Source organism: Pristiophorus japonicus, chromosome 14 (genome assembly GCF_044704955.1).
Source record: "Pristiophorus japonicus isolate sPriJap1 chromosome 14, sPriJap1.hap1, whole genome shotgun sequence".
Lineage (NCBI taxonomy): Eukaryota > Metazoa > Chordata > Chondrichthyes > Pristiophoridae > Pristiophorus > Pristiophorus japonicus.
Window position 1 is genome coordinate 58,303,117 of NC_091990.1, and position 17,819 is coordinate 58,320,935.

Consider the following 17,819-nt stretch of genomic DNA (forward strand, 5'->3'; position numbering starts at 1 on the left):
AACTGGTTCACCAGGGAAGGAAATCCGCCGACATTACCTACAAGGGACCCCAGTCCCACAAAGTTTCCAAACTGCCCACAGAAGTGGCCTCGAAAGCCACTCATATCAAACAGCTGAGCACTTTCACCACATGGACTGCAGTAGTTCAAGAAAGTGGCTCTAAAGGACAATTAGGGATGGGCAATAAATGCTGGCCTTTAGAATAATGTATGTTCACCCTTTCTTGTTCTCAATGTAGAAAAAGGTTTGTCAATAAAATTTTGGCACATGGGCCTATTGGAATATAGATGCTGCATAAAATTCAGAGGCAGGAACAACTTCTTTGTGCAGTGATCGACTTGAACCAGAAATGGGTTATTGCCTCCGATTGTAAAACCATAATATTTATTAACAAAACACAGTTCTGTCAAACCACAATATGATATCATACTTCAAACAAGAATTCACACGAATAGTATTTTTGGCATATCCCAGCTTTCATCTTCTCATCTTCAACATTTCGTTGAGCTGATGCTACAAAGTAAAAACAGATACTAATTAGAATCCAAGTGGCATTTATTCCACAATTATTCTTCCCTGACTGCTCCCCCAAAATACATTTAGAATTTATTTTAAATTCATCTTTTGGCTATGAGAGCAGCAGGCCAAGTTGTGCATTTATTGACATCCATGCAGATGTTACAATTTACCTCAGCACCAATGTTCCCACTGAGCTGCACGGCCCCACAGCAATGGAAAAGGTCCCAGGCAGGCCGCTCACCGGTTTCCCCATTGTAAACACCGTGCTTTGCGCGGAAATTTAAAGGGACCGCGCACTAAAAAACAGGCCGCACAGAACAAAGCGCAGTTTACAGGGAATAATACTCAGCACCCTGGGTTAGCAGATCTGCAGGGCATGGGTAGAAGGAAAATCTTAATGGCTTCCGTTTCTGATCATCTAAAGCTTCCATCCATCAAGGATGACCAATTTTACACAATGATAAAGTGTTATCCCACATTTTAACTGGAGGGTCCACAACTGGAAATTCATGGGTGGGCCCTTCCAGGCAGTGAAGGGATCAAACTTCTCTATTTAAAAAAAAAAGCTGCTAAAGGGTCGACCCATGTTAATCCAAGTACAGCTGAATTATCTTTGCAGAGACCCGCTTTGATAAAAACATTTTTCTACCTACTTTACCGTCAACTTTTAGACAATTAATAAACAGTAAATCAGAACCACCACAAACCAAAGACTTGAAATTATTTGAAATGTAGGATAACCCAAGAATCATTTTGCAAGCCTCAAATGAATATGGAAAATGTAATCAGACAGGCACAAGAACTCGAGAGAATATGAGGTGTAAGCCTGGCAGAAGATCTGTAATTAATAATTAATTGCAACTACACCATTATAATGTGATCACTAAGCCATTTGAAAATTCTGAAGCTCAATACTTCTTAATATAATAAAACTAGCAGAGACCTGCAAAACATTTGCGGTCAAATTAATATCTTTATTGCAGCAATACTTTAGACTGTTCCCATCTTCATCTATAGAATCAACGCTGATGTTCTCACTCTCTCTCTCTCTCCCCCGTCCGTCTCTCCCATGCCCATAGGCCCTGCTGCATCCACTGCCGCCTCCTCATTAGAGCAGATCCATCGCTCTCCGCCCTGATTGGTTGCAAGGCTGGGCAGGCCTTGATCGCCAATTAGTCGGTGCAACTGTCACATGCTTCCAGCCCCCGTCCCAGGACAGACAAAACCCAGGACAGACAAAAACTGACTATTATTATTATGGATAGTACTTACAGAAAGTTGCTCAAAACCTTTAAATGTCTGGTCGTCCAGTTGAGTTAAATCTGTATTGTTTATTTTGCTGGCCAGCAATTGGATATTCTAAAAGGGCAAATTTGAATTAGTCTTTGCAGGAGCTCTGTTTTAGATCAACTTTTTAATCTGGTTGTAGAACAAATGGATCCTAGAACACTCGTCTGCAGTGTACATCATTAAACAATGGGCAGCTGCCCAAGTCCTCGGTCAGCTCAGGCTCACCTGTCCATCCGCAGTTGGGATACTGATGGTCATTTCTTTGGCTTCGGCGAGCGGGCTTCCTGAAAAGCTAAACACACGCTCCCCCATTTTTCGCAAGCGAGTTGTCGTCTTCGGCAGCCTAAATGAACCATTTACAAAACAGACAACATCAACATCACTTGCTACAAAATCATTTGAAAACATCATACCAACTAAACCAAATTCTGGTAGCTACTCAAACCAAGTTACAAAGCTTTTGTAATCAGAGACAAAATTGAAATTCCAAGGTTAATTTTAAAGCTACGCATTGTACAATTAAAGTAATGTTTCGAAAATTCATGTTGGTTTGTCAGCAATTGTTTCAGGTTTGATACCAGAAAAATAAAATTACATATGGGTATTTACTTCAACCTCCAGAACATAAGCACTTTAAATTTTATGTCTGGTTTTACTGAACATTTAATAAACTGACCGTGAATCAAATTTAGGTGTTATCAGTGGTGTGGGCCCCCATATATCAGATTTAGTCGCAGAACTGGAGCCCTTGGTCCGGCTTGCCCTGTACAATTGAAAATACACAATTAGTGATGAAATAATCTATCAAAACAGTTACAATTCAAGAAGAAAAAGCATCTCCCTGCTGCTTTCCCCTCAGGATACTGGGCCAATTCTACTGCTTGCAGGACCTATACACAACATGGCAACTGGATTACTTTCACATTCTAGTCCAGGCTTCACAGTACAAACTTTTCAAATCTGTCAGCTACATCTTTTGTTTGGAGGACTTTCTAGAAAATCAGCAGTCCAAGGATGAATGCCAAAAAAAGATCTGCGCCCTTCTTAATAAGAACATAAGAAATAGGAGTAGTAGACCATACGGCCCCTCGACCCTGCTCCTCCATTCAATAAGATCATGGCTGATCTTCTCCATCAACTCAACTTTTACAGCCTATCCCTGGATTCCTTTAATGCCCAAAAGTTTATCGATCTCAGTCTTGAAACTACTCAACGACTGAACATCCACAGCCCTCTGGGGTAGTGAATGCCAAAGGCTCAAACCCCTTTGAGTGAAGATATTTCTCATCTCAGTCCTAAATAGCCGACCTGTTATCCTGAGACGATGACCCCCTAGGTCCAGACTCTCCAGCTAGAGGAAACAGCCTCTCCTTCTTCTAAACTCCACAGTATATAGGCCTATTCTACTCAATCTATATGGGTAGAGCTGCAGAACACTAAAGGGCAAAAAACGTTAGTGGGAGTTGTGTACAGACCTCCAAAAGTAGTAGTGATGTTGGGGAGGGCATCAAACAGGAAATTAGGAGTGCATGCAATAAAGGTGCAGCAGTTATAATGGGTGACTTTAATATGCGCATAGATTGGGCTAGCCAAACTGGAAGCAATACGGTGGAGGAGGATTTCCTGGAGTGCATAAGGGATGGTTTTCTAGACCAATATGTCAAGGAACCAACTAGGGGGGAGGCCATCTTAGACTGGGTGTTGTGTAATGAGAGAGGATTAATTAACAATCTCATTGTGCGAGGCCCCTTGGGGAAGAGTGACCATAATATGGTGGAATTCTGCATTAGGATGGAGAATGAAACAGTTAATTCAGAGACCATGGTCCAGAACTTAAAGAAGGGTAACTTTGAAGGTATGAGGCATGAATTGGCTAAGATAGATTGGCGAATGATACTTAAGGGGTTGACTGTGGATGGGCAATGGCAGACATTTAGAGACCGCATGGATGAATTACAACAATTGTACATTCCTGTCTGGCGTAAAAATTAAAAAGGGAAGGTGGCTCAACCGTGGCTATCTAGGGAAATCAGGGATAGTATTAAAGCCAAGGAAGTGGCATACAAATTGGCCAGAAATAGCAGCGAACCTGGGGACTGGGAGAAATTTAGAACTCAGCAGAGGAGGACAAAGGGTTTGATTAGGGCAGGGAAAATGGAGTACGAGAAGAAGCTTGCAGGGAACATTAAGGCGGATTGCAAAAGTTTCTATAGGTATATAAAGAGAAAAAGGATAGTAAAGACAAACGTAGGTCCCCTGCAGTCAGAATCAGGGGAAGTCATAACGGGGAACAAAGAAATGGCAGACCAATTGAACAAGTACTTTGGTTCAGTATTCACTAAGGAGGACACAAACAACCTTCCGGATATAAAAGGGGTCAGAGGGTCTAGTAAGGAGGAGGAACTGAGGGAAATCTTTATTAGTCGGGAAAATGTGTTGGGGAAATTGATGGGATTGAAGGCCGATAAATCCCCAGGGCCTGATGGACTGCATCCCAGAGTACTTAAGGAGGTGGCCTTGGAAATAGTGGATGCATTGACAGTCATTTTCCATTGACTCTGGATCAGTTCCTATCGAGTGGAGGGTAGACAATGTAACCCCACTTTTTAAAAAAAGGAGGGAGAGAGAAAGCAGGGAATTATAGACCGGTCAGCCTGACCTCAGTAGTGGGTAAAATGATGGAATCAATTCTCAAGGATGTCATTGCAGCGCATTTGGAAAATGGTGACATGATAGGTCCAAGTCAGCATGGATTTGTGAAAGGGAGATCATGCTTGACAAATCTTCTGGAATTTTTTGAGGATGTTTCCAGTAAAGTGGACAAAGGAGAACCAGTTGATGTGGTATATTTGGACTTTCAGAAGGCTTTCGACAAGGTCCCACACTGGAGATTAATGTGCAAAGTTAAAGCACATGGGATTGGGGGTAGTGTGCTGACATGGATTGAGAACTGGTTGTCAGACAGGAAGCAAAGAGTAGGAGTAAATGGGTACTTTTCAGAATGGCAGGCAGTGACTAGTGGGGTACCGCAAGGTTCTGTGCTGGGGCCCCAGCTGTTTACATTGTACATTAATGATTTAGACGAGGGGATTAAATGTCGTATCTCCAAATTTGCAGATGACACCAAGTTGGGTGGCAGTGTGAGCTGCGAGGAGGATGCTATGAGGCTGCAGAGTGACTTGGATAGGTTAGGTGAGTGGGCAAATGCGTGGCAGATGAAGTATAATGTGGATAAATGTGAGGTTATCCACTTTGGTGGTAAAAACAGAGAGACAGACTATTAACTGAATGGTGACAGATTAGGAAAAGGGAAGGTGCAACGAGACCTGGGTGTCATGGTACATCAGTCATTGAAGGTTGGCATGCAGGTACAGCAGGCGGTTAAGAAAGCAAATGGCATGTTGGCCTTCATAGCGAGGGGATTTGAGTACAGGGACAGGGAGGTGTTGCTACAGTTGTACAGAGCCTTGGTGAGGCCACACCTGGAGTATTGTGTACAGTTTTGGTCTCCTAACTTGAGGAAGGACATTCTTGCTATTGAGGGAGTGCAGCGAAGATTCACCAGACTGATTCCCGGGATGGTGGGACTGACCTATCAAGAAAGACTGGATCAACTGGGCTTGTATTCACTGGAGTTCAGAAGAATGAGAGGGGACCTCATAGAAACGTTTAAAATTCTGACGAGTTTGGACAGGTTGGATGCAGGAAGAATGTTCCCAATGTTGGGGAAGTCCAGAACCAGGGGTCACAGTCTAAGGATAAGGGGTAAGCCATTTAGGACCGAGATGAGGAGAAACATCTTCACCCAGAGTGGTGAACCTGTGGAATTCTCTACCACAGAAAGTAGTTGAGGCCAATTCACTAAATATATTCAAACGGGAGTTAGATGAAGTCCTTACTACTTGGGGGATCAAGGGGTATGGCGTGAAAGCAGGAAGGGGGTACTGAAGTTTCATGTTCAGCCATGAACTCATTGAATGGCGGTGCAGGCTAGAAGGGCTGAATGGCCTGCTCCTGCACCTATTTTCTATTTTCTATAATCGCTCAACCCAGGAATCAAGCTAGGCTGTCAATCAAAGTGACAGCAGGAAGACACCAGATTTTCCCCTGGCTGCGCAGATAATCACATCATGCAGAGTTCAAACCGGTCTGTTGTACCAGGCAGACTGCTGAAATGGACTAACTTGATCAGTTCAGCACCCACCATTGACAGAGGACTTTGGTAAGAGACACATCGCTCGGAGACTTTCACCATTCCACAATCGTGAGCTACACACCAATTGAAGAAGTTCTGGTAAAAATGAAATATCTTGCAGCCAGATGCAAGAGTATAATTAACCCCTCGAAATCAACTAGTCAATTTGGAGTATTCGGATTGCCTGCTAGAGGTTGCATGCTTTGCAGGAAGCTGCCAATTGTAACCGAATCAACCTGAAGGACACGGCAGTGTCTTTAACTCTGCTTTGAGGGGCTCCATAATCAAGCCTTTCTGGAAGGCCCAATAAAATGCAAGGACGACAATTTGGGCGCAAGCCATTTCCGAGGGGAAGGAGGACATCGTGCCACTTAATGCAGAACTTACCTTCAGGAGTCTCAGGCTACATATCAATTCTATTCACTCCACGTGATATCAAGAAATGGCTGAGCGCACTGGATACAGCAAAGGTTATGGAACCTGACAACATCCCGAAGATGCTGAAGACTTGTGCTCCAGAACTAGCTGCACCTCTAGCCAAGCTGTTGTAGTACAGCTACAACACTGGCATCGACCCAACAATGTGGAAAACTGCCCTGGTATGACCTGTCCATAAAAAGCAGGACAAATCCAATCCGACCAATTATCACCCCATCAGTCTACACTCAATCATCAGCAAAGTGATGGAAGGTATCGTCGACAGTGCTATCACGTGATTCTGGCTCACCGATGCTCAGTTTGGGTTCTGCTAGGAGCACGCAGCTCCAGACCTCATTACAGCCTTGGTCCAACATGGACAAAAGAACTGAATTCCAGAGGTGAGGTGAGAATGACTGCCCTTGACATCAAGGCAGCAGTTGACTGAGTATGGCATCAGGGAGCCCTAGTGAAACTGAAGTCAATGGGAATCAGGGGGAAACTCTCCACTGGCTGGAGTCATACCTAACACAAAGGAAGATGGTTCTGGTGGTTGGAGGTCAATCATCACAGCCTCAGGACATCATCGCAGGAGTTCCTCAGGGAAGTGTCCAAGGCCCAACCATCTTCAGCTGCTTCATCAATGACCTTCTCTCCATCATAAGGTCAGAAGTGGGGATGTTTGCTGATGATTGCAGTGTTCAGTTCCATTCACAACTCCTCAGACAATGAAGCAGTTCATGCCCGCATGCAGCAAGACATGGACGAGATTCAGGCTGTAAGTGGCAAGTAACATTCGCGCCACACAAGTGCCAGGCAATGACCATCTCCAACAATCAAGAGTCTAACCACCTCCCCATGATATTCAATGGCATTAACATCGCCGATTCCTCCACCATCAACATCGTGGGGGTCACCATTGACCAGAAATTAAACTGGAATGGACCACATAAATATTGTGGCAACAAGAGTGGGTCAGAGGTTGGATATTCCTTAGCGAGTGTCTCACCTCCTCAAAGCCTTTCCACCATCTACGAGGCACAAGTTAGTAGTGTGATGGAATACTCTCCACTTGCCTGGATGAGTGAAGCTCCAACAACACAAGAAGCTCAACGCTATCCAGGACAAAGCAGATCATTTGATTGGCACTCCATCCATCACCTGGATTCTGGGGAGATCCCAGCAGATTGGAAAACTGCAAATGTAACGCCACTATTTAAAAAAGGAGGCAGACAAAATGCAGGAAACTATAGACCAGTTAGCCTAATATCTTTGGTTGGGAAAATTTTATTAAAGAAGCAGTAGCTGGACATTTGGAAAAGCATAATTCAGTCAGGCAGAGTCAACGTGGATTTATGAAGGGAAAGTCATGTTTGACAAACTTGCTGGAGTTCTTTGAGGATGTAACGAACAGGGTGGATAAAGGGGAACCAGTGGATGTGGTGTATTTGGACTTCCAGAAGGCATTTGACAAGGTGCCACATAAAAGGTTGCTGCACAAGATAAAAGTTCGCTGCACAAGATAAAAGTTCACGGGGTTAGGGGTAATATATTAGCATGGATGGATAGACGATTGGCTAACGAACAGAACAGAGAATCGGGATAAATGGTTTATTCTCTGGTTGGCAACCAGTAATTAGTGGGGTGTTGCAGGGATCAGTGCTGGGACCCCAAATATTTACAATCTACATTAACGACTTGGAAGAAGGGATTAAGTGTAACGTAGTCAAGTTTGCTGACGATACAAAGATGGGAGGAAAAGCAATGTGTGAGGAGGACACAAAAAATCTGCAAAAGGACATAGACAGGCTAAGTGAGTGGGCAAAAATTTGGCAGATGGAGTATAACGTTGGAAAATGTGAGGTCATGCACTTTGGCAGAAAAAAAATCAAAGAGCAAGTTATTATTTAAATGGAGAACGATTGCAAAGTGTCGCAGTACAGCAGGACCTGGGGCTACTTGTGCATGAAGTCCTTACTACTAGGGGGATCAAGGGGTATGGCGAGAAAGCAGGAATGGGGTACTGAAGTTGCATGTTCAGCCATAAACTCATTGAATGGCGGTGCAGGCTAGAAGGGCCGAATGGCCTACTCCTGCACCTATTTTCTATGTTTCTATGAAACACAAAAGGGTGGTATGCAGCTACAGCAAGTGATCAGGAAGGCCAATGGTATCTTGGCCTTTATTGCAAAGGGGATGGAGTATAAAAGCAGGAAAGTCTTGCTACAGCTATACAAGGTATTGGTGAGGCCACACCTGGAATACTGCGTGCAGTTTTGGTTTCCATATTTACGAAAGGATATACTTGCTTGGAGGCAGTTCAAAGAAGGTTCACTAGGTTGATTCCGGGGATGAGGGGGTTGACATATGAGGAAAGGTTGAGTAGGTTGGGCCTCTACTCATTGGAATTCAGAAGAATGAGAGGTGATCTTATCGAAATGTATAAGATTATGAAGGGGCTTGACAAGGTGGATGCAGAGAGGATGTTTCGACTGATGGGGGAGACTAGAACTAGAGGGCATGATCTTAGAATAAGGGGCCGCCCATTTAAAACAGAGATGAGGAGGAATTTCTTCTCAGAGGGGTGTAAATCTGTGGAATTCGCTGCCTCAGAGAGCTGTGGAAGCTGGGACATTGAATAAATTTAAGACAGAGATAGACAGTTTCTTAACCGATAAGGGGATAACGGGTTATGGGGAACGGGCGGGGAAGTGGAGCTGAGTACATGATCAGATCAGCCATGATCTTATTGAAGGGCGGAGCAGGCTCGAGGGGCCGCATGGCCTACTCCTGTTCCTATTTCTTATGTTCTTAGTTAAACATTCACTCCCTGTCTGCAGTGTGTATCATCTACAAGATGCACTGCAGCAACTTGTCACGGCTTCTTCGGCAGTATCTCCCAAACCCGCAACCTCTACCACCTAGAAGGACAAGAGCAGTAGGCGCATGGGTAGCACCATCACCTGCAATTTCCCCTCCAAGTTATACACCATCCTGACTTGGAAATATATTACCGTTGGGTCAAAATCCTGGAACTCCCTCCCTAACAGCACTGTGAGAGTACCTTCACCACAAGGACTGCAGTGGTTCAAGGCGACGGCTCACCACCTTCTCAAGGGCATTAGGGATGGGCTTGCCAGAAATGCCCACATCCCAGAACAAATTTAAAAAAACATATGGTGACTTGCTAATGCCCTTGGACTTCAACAGAAGAACCAGACCCAGGAATTATTTTAAACAGTTTCTTAAAGTGACAACTTGGGATGCAATACTTGATGCCATCAATGTTGAGTCTCTGCACCTTGTTACAAACTCACACGAGGCATGGATATATCAGACACGGTCACTCTGTGACCTTCACTTTATTCCCAGGACTAAAGAGTGCTGATCCTGGGTGGGACCTCCCCTTTTATACCTGGAAGCCCAGGTGAGGAGCTCACTCCCTGTGGTCAGGGTGTGCATTACAAGGGTACAGGTACAGTATGCATGAGTTACAGTTACATACTTATAGTCACTGAAAGATGGTGAAATGCATGATATCACCTCCCCCCTTAGGTCTTTTAGTTTCAGAGGTTAAGTTTATCAGGTGGTCGACGCTCTCTCGTGGAGCGCTGCAGTTGTGGCTCTGGTGGCTGAGCCTCAGCACGCGTCTCTGTCACTTGGTGATTCCGGCCTGTCTGGGCTGGCCGCAGGGACTGTGCATGCTGAGGGCTGTCTTTGTTGCTCGTGCGCTGGCAGTGGTGTGGGTGCTATCTCATCATGCTCTTCTTCCGGTTCCTCCGTGTCTGCACTGAACCTTGTCTTCACTTGGTCCAAGTGTTTGCAGCATATCTGCCCATTGTTTAGTCTGACCACTATGATCCTGTTTCCTTCTTTGCCAATTACGGTGCCCTCAAGCCATTTGGGTCCCACAGCATGGTTAAGAACAAATGCTGGGTCATCTATTTCTATACACCTCCCCCTTGAGCCTCGATCATGGAGCTCGGTTTGGGACTGGCACTTGCCCTCAACAATGTCTGCCAGGGCTGGGTGAATAAGGGACAGCCGCGTCTTGAGCGTGAGTTTCATGAGGAGTTCCAGTGGCGGGACTCCCGTGAGCGAGTGCGGCCGGGACCTGTAGGCCAGCAGGAGGCGCGATAGGCGGTACTAAAGGGAGGGTCCTTGGATGCGTAGCATACCCTGCTTTATGACTTGGACCGCCCGTTCCGCCTGGCCATTGGAGGCCGGCTTGAACGGCGCTGTCCGGACGTGCTTGATCCCATTGCCCGACATAAACTCCTGGAATTCATGGCTGGTAAAACTCCGGCCATTATCGCTGACCAGGATGTCCGGCAAGCCGTGGGTCGCAAAAACCGTACGCAGACTCTCCACACTGATGGATGTCGTGCACGAGTTCAATATGATGCACTCGATCCACTTCGAGTATGCATCGACAACGATCAGGAACATTTTTCCCATGAACGGGCCCGTATAGTCCACGTGAATACGTGACCATGGCCTGGAGGGCCAGGGCCACGGGCTGAGTGGGGCCTCCCTGGGGACATTGGCCAGCTGTGACCGGGCAATGGCCTTCATTAACACGATGCCAGGGTGCTTGCTGTGGAGTTCCCTGATGAACGCTTCCCTTCCTTTCTGGGGCATGACTACCCGGCTGCCCCATAACAGGCAGTCAGCTTGGACGGAGAGTTCATCCATCCGTCTCTGAAACGGCCTGACTTCCTCGGGGCACGCCCTGTGTGTGGGCGCCCAGTCCCCAGTCAGGACACATTTCTTTATCATGGATAGGAGGGGGTCCCTGTTGGTCCAGAGTTTGATCTGGTGGGCTGTAATGGGGGAGCCCGCAGTGTCAAAAGCCTCAACGGCCATGACCAATTCGGCGCTCTGCTCCGACGCCCCCTCGGTGGTAGCCAGTGGGAGCCTGCTGACCGCGTTAGCGCAATTTTCGGTGCCTGGCCGGTGCCGTATGGTGCAGTCATACACAGCCAGCGTGAGGGCCCATCGCTGTATGTGAGCTGACGCATTAGCGTAGACAGCCTTGCTGTCGGACAACAGGGATGTTAATGGCTTGTGGTCCGTCTCGAGCTCGAACCGTCTACCGAAAAGGTACTGGTGCATCTTTTTCAGACCGTACACACACGTGAGTGCCTCCTTCTCGACCATGTCGTATCCACTCTCTGTCTGGGAGAGTGACCTGGAGGAGTAAGCCACCGGTTGGAGTCGGCCGTCATCATTACCCTGCTGCAAAACACACCCAACCCCGTAGGATGACGCATCGCATGTTAAAACCAGTTTTTTAACAGGGGTCATACAAAGTCAACAGTTTGTTGGAACACAGCAGGTTCCTCGCCTTATTGAAAGCCCGTTCTTGACAATCCCTCCCAAGACCATTCACAACTTTTACGGAGGAGCATGTGTAACGGCTCCAACAATGTGCTTAAGTTTGGCAGGAAGATCTCAAAATAGTTCAAGAGTCCCAGGAATGATCCATGGTTGCTCCCCAGGCCTCATCCTGCATTTCAGACCCCTCGTCTGGTTCCTCTGTCTCGCAGACTAGCCTCGCTACTGCCTTTTTGCACATCCTGGCCAGGTGTCCCTTGACATTACAAATCCTACAGGTGTAAAGTTGGAACCTGCAGATTTTTGCAGTGTGTCTGCTCCCACATCTCCAACATGAGCTGAGATTGCTGTTAACAAAAGGACTATTCCCGGGCATTCCTCTCTGATGGCCCTTTTGGCTGTTTCTAAGCACTCTGATGGGGGATGTTAATTGTCCCATCACAGGATGTATTGTTCCTCGTGATGGCGTGAATTGCCGATCCCCTTTCAATTGTCCCTGTTGCCAGGAGCTTGTTGCTACCTGGGTGGTGTCGAATTGCCCTTGCCTGCCTGTGGGGTTGTGTGTCATTTTTATAACATTGATTTCCTGGTTCAACGCAACTTTAAAACCAGGGCTGTGTGTGTAGATTAGCTTGGTCTCCTCTTCCCCTTCCATGAAGGTCTGAGCTATCAACGCCGCCCCTTCTAAAGTCAAATCCTTAGTCTTTATGAGCTTCCTGAAAATGCCGGCATGATTAATGCCCTCGATGAAAATGACCCTTAACATCTCCCCCCTGCAGGCATCGGAGAACTTAGAGACTGGCGAAACGCTGCAGTTCCACCACGAAGTCCGAGATGTTTTGACCCTCCCGACGCCGGTGAGAGTAGAACCAGTGCCGGGCCATGTGTACGCTACTTGCCGGCTTGAGATGCTCACTGATCAGCTGGCTGAGCTCTTCGAAGGACTTGTCCGCTGGCTTTTGGGGTGCGAGCAGGTCTTGCATTAGCACATACGTCTGTGGACCATAGCTGGTCAGTAGATGCGCCCTCCGCTTGTCAGCCACTGCCTCTTCCAGCCAGTCCTTTGTGACAAAGCTCTGCTGGAGTCTTTCCACAAAGTCGTCCCAGTCCTCACCCACACAGTAACGTTCCTCTGTGCTGCCGGTGGCCATCCTCGTGGTTCGATGATTCCCGTTTCTCGTTGCCAGATGTTGAGTCTCTACACCTTGTTACAAACTCACACGAGACATGGATATATCAGACACGGTCACTCTATGACCTTCACTTTATTCCCAGGACTAAAGAGTGCTGATCCTGGGTGGGACCTCCCCTTTTATACCTGGAAGCTCAAGTGAGGAGCTCACTCCCTGTGGTCAGGGTGTGTATTACAAGGGTACAGGTACAGTATGCATGTGTTACAGTTACATACTTATAGTCGTTGCAAGATGGTGAAATACATGACAATCAAAGGGTAGCCTTTGGCTGAACACTTGTTTTAAGCTCAGTTTTGTAGTTGCTAAACATGCTTTGATTATGAATATTGGCATTGCCATAGCAAAGCTGTAACCAGGTCGTAAATGTGAAAAATGACAAGAAGCACTTGTGAAGTGGTAAACCCATTAACTGTAATGATCAGAACATTAAACATCAGACTCATCTTCTGTACCAGAAATAAAACCTTTTTGGGGTGAATGCTTACCTTCTAGTCCGGGTAGCTGTGGCACATGCTGATGGAGGTCTACTTTTAACAGAGAAGGTTACACCGTTTTTACCCTAAAGGAGAATAATGTAAAATAAAAAAGTTCGTTCAGTTCAATATTCCAACCGGACCTGGACAACATCTAGACTTGGGCTGACAATGACAGGTCACGTGGTAGGCCATGACCATCTCCAATAAGACTCGACTGCGTCCCCAACCTTCCATAGCACCACTATCCTGGGGATCCGCCACTGACTGAAACTTTCACTGGACCAATCATATCAATGGCATTGGCTACAAGAACACGGCAGAAGCTGGGGACTCTGAGGCTGCTGGCTTACCACTGACCCTTCAAAAGACATGACTCTCAACCATCTACAAGGCTCAAGTCAGGAGTCTGATGGAATACTCACCAGGATTGGTGCAGTCCCAACAATGCTCGACAAAATCAGTCAGCTTGACTGGATCCCCTACCAATGAACACAATATCCATCCAGCAGTGACAGGATGCACTGCAGCAACTTAGCAAGGTTGCTTTAACAAGAGACAGCACCTCCAAGCTCATGGCCTCCACCAGCAGAACAAGAGCAGCAATGTCCAAGGAACACAGTCACCTGCAAGTCACAAATCAGCCCGACTTGGACACAAATCACCGATTCTGGGTCAACATCCTGGAATTTCCTACTAACACTACCATAGAGGCACCTGTAGTACAAGGACTGCAGAGATTCAAGAAGGCCCACCAACACCTTCTGAGGGCAATAAACGAATCCTTACTAGGATTGGCAACAAATTTTAAAGGTTTCCATTATGGATCCTAATTACTTCAATATTACAATTTAATGTAACCTGCAAGTACAAAAGAAATTTAAAAAGGCTAAAACAAAAAATTGAGTGAGATTGGTAAGCTTGGCGAGAGGCTGCTCTCAAATAAAGGAACACCCCGCCTGAAATACTGAAAACACTTCTTCAGTATTGGGTCGAACATCCCCATGTATGTGAACACAAGCACGCATTAGAAAGATCTCCAGTCTCTCTTTGTAAACCCATTCTGTTCCACAGAAAACTACAAGCCAGTACCCAATATATAGCAGAGAGAAAGAAAAAGACCCAATACAGATCAAACCCAGAAACAGGTTTGTTTGAATCGGACTGAAGGTCACTATTGCCTGAAAGCAGATTGCAATTTGTTAGACTTTAGGTTTGAGCTGATCGTTAACCGGTACTAACACCACTCAAGTATAGAACATGCAGTAAAATAAAAGAAAGTAAAGTAAACACACACATTTATACAAGAAGAGTGAGAATTGCAGTTTTAATTCTGCTCGACAATGGCTCACTCGCCTTGTGCAGATTGGCATTCACTTACTGATTACAATTCATCCGTTAAACAACGACTAGTAATGAGATTGTCATAAACACACTAACCTTTCGGAACATTTTGCTCGAAGGAGGAAGATTTTCACCGTCACTTGCAACGGCATCACAGTCATTCTTTGTTTTGTGTTTACCTACAGGGAACACTTTTCAAATTAATTAAAACATTTACTTCATACGTATACAGAGAGAAGAGGAAAAGATGGCCAGGTCTAATCATTGCTCACCCTGTCCATTAGGCAATGCACTATTGGGCGTCACCTCTCCTAACATTAGTAACGCTAACTCCTACAGGAGACAGAGAAAAAAACTACCGAGATCAAACCTGGGACCCTTCAGTATTGGGGTGTCCAACCTGAAGCCTAGTTAAGCCAGTCTGCAAAGCCTGGGCAATTTGCACTTTGTTTTTTTTATCTGCTGGTTTGTCCTGTTTAGGATACTAATTTGTCTTGTGGACCTGGAGGTGGGGGAAGGGCAGTTTGCCTCACCAGTGGACAAATGCTAAATCGAAACACACAGATCTGTTTACATTCATATATCAAGTTGCTGACGGCTAACAGGGATATGTGGCCCAAGATTCCACAGTACATACCGACACGGTTAAGCAAAAAGCTTGGACACACCTTTGGTTCAGTGAGACACTGGGTTGTGTGTTTACCCGCCATGGGCCCGGAGGGCGAGGTGTTTTAATCAGCGCATTGCCAGAGAAAATAACAGTGCTGTAATATTCCTTTGCCCACTATTCTAACATGATCCTTAACTAACTAAAAATAAATGGGAAATTGCATTACAAGACTTGCACAATGGACTTTATCACTGCCGGAGGAAATCAGGCTCCTAATTTTGGACCATGGGAGTAACTTACAAGTAGTCAGCATTTCACTGAAGCAGAAAACTAAACAACTTTCCAGCAAGAGTGAAAAGAACATGACTATATTTGCACCATAATTAAATTAGTCATTTTCAATTCATTTTCTTGCCTTTCTTTCTAGAAAATGTTGATACAGGAAAAGTCACTGGTATACTGCTCAACCACACTACTATGGCACATTACTGAAATTATTGGTCTGAAAGGGCAAGTATTTAAGGCAAGATTTGACTTGATATTTAGCACCAGACCCCCTGCCCTCCTAGGCACAGCATACAAGAGCAACACACTGTCATCACGGATAGAACATCGTTTTCATTCATAAAAACTAAGTGTAGAAGTCTGTTGACACATTTGTAGATCTACAATTTCCCAATCTATGCACGGATTTGACACTTCACTCGATTGTTAAATCAGAATATCCACAAGTTAGTTAATGTGGCAGTAATGGTTGTACCAAGCTTATGTTTTTTGGTGGTCTTCAGCTGGGCAGCATCTTTCAAGATTTCACACTCTATGGCTTCAACTTCCAAACAGGCAGCATCGATACGTTTCTGCAGCAAAGAAGCTCATTAGATACAGCTGAACATTTTCCAATTCCTGTCCTCATCAAGTTCAGAAAAGGATTAGACACATCACATTAAAAAAATTCCCAAACAGGTCAAATTCTGAAAAAGGACAAACGTAACGCATTTGCTATTTTCAAATAGGAGAGTGGCCATTTTTATTTCAAACAGCAGATTTAGAATAGATTAACTGTTTTAAATACATTGATTAAGTCGCTTTTTATGTATAAGTAGGAATTTTAAAATTGCAGTCCTATGGCCTTCTAGGTATAGTGGAATTTAACAAAAATAACACTAATACTTATCAAAACATCTGTGCATAACAACCTAAAAATTTAAAGTAGTTAAGATATATAGCACTTTGACTATGGTATCAATCATTAATTTCCTTTTCAATACATGATACAGCGACAGAAGTAGGCCACTCAGCCCCTCTAGTCTGTTCGGCCATTCAATTTCTGTAACTCAACTCCATATCCCTCGATATCCTAACCCAATCAAAATTTGTCTCTCCTAGTCTAGAAAATGTCAATTGTCCCAGCATCCACCGCCTATTGGAGAAGAGAATTCCACATTTCCACTACCCTTTGTGTGAAACAGTGCTTCCCGATTCCATTCCCAAGTCTCTAATTTTCAGATTGTGCCTCTTGTTCTGGACTCCCCCACCACAGGAAATAGTTTTCTCTACCCTAAGTCTGGAATGACACTAAGCTGGATAGCAGTGCGAGCTGTGAGGAGGATGCTAGAGGCTGCAGGGGGACTTGGACAAGTTAGGTGAGTGGGCAAATGCAGTATAATGTGGATAAGTATGAGGTTAGCCACTTTGGTGGCAAAAACAGGAAGGCAGATTATCTGAATGGTGACAGATTAGTAAAAGTGGAGGTGTAACGAGACCTGGGTGTCTTGGTACATCAGTCATTGAAGGTAGGCGTGCAGGTGCAGCAGGCAGTAAAGAAAGCAAATGGCATGCTGGCCTTCATAGCGAGGGAATTTGAGTATAGGAGCAGGGAGGTCTTACTGCAGTTGTACAGGGCCTTGGTGAGACCACACCTTGAGTATTGTGTGCAGTATGGGCTCAAGTTTTGGCCTGAGTTGCTCCTATCTTTTTGGAGCAACTTGTTTAGAATGGAGCATCTCAGAAATTGCAATTGTCAGCATTCAGTTTGCTCCAGTTCTATTGAGTTAGAATAGTTTCATTTTAGAACAGATTTTATTTTCAAAAAGGGGGCGTGTCCAGCCACTTACGCCTGTTTTGCAAGTTTCAGCAGTGAAAACTTACTCGAAACTAACTTAGAGTGGAGTAAGTGTAGATTTTTGTAGGCTCAGAAAAACCTTGGCTACACTTAGAAATCAGGCGTAGGGAACGAAGAGATGAGGGGGCGGGAGAGAAAGGCGGGGGTTTACAAACATTAAACACTTCACTTTTACAAATAAAGAGCCATCATCAATAATAAATAAATAAATAAATCAACCAATAAATCAATCAAAAAAAAAATCAAACAATAAAAAATTAAGTTTCTCTCTCACCGGGGGGGCCACTTCCCCAACCGTAGGGGGGGGGCCCCCCTTTTG

General features: G+C 45.2%; 1 protein-coding gene across 1 annotated transcript in view; it reads right to left on the reverse strand.

The window, feature by feature from the left end:
* Positions 1-367: 367 nt before the first annotated feature.
* The window catches only part of LOC139279399 (borealin-like), a 33,461-nt gene continuing 16,009 nt past the window's right edge, over positions 368-17,819 (reverse strand). The window contains exons 5-11 of the mRNA XM_070898514.1: positions 16,139-16,235; positions 14,865-14,947; positions 13,437-13,510; positions 2,486-2,572; positions 2,035-2,152; positions 1,792-1,878; positions 368-513 (exon numbers count right to left, since the gene is read on the reverse strand). Of these exons, the coding sequence (XP_070754615.1) occupies positions 478-513; positions 1,792-1,878; positions 2,035-2,152; positions 2,486-2,572; positions 13,437-13,510; positions 14,865-14,947; positions 16,139-16,235 (582 nt within the window). The 3' untranslated portion in view covers positions 368-477. The remainder of the gene's footprint in view (positions 514-1,791; positions 1,879-2,034; positions 2,153-2,485; positions 2,573-13,436; positions 13,511-14,864; positions 14,948-16,138; positions 16,236-17,819) is intronic.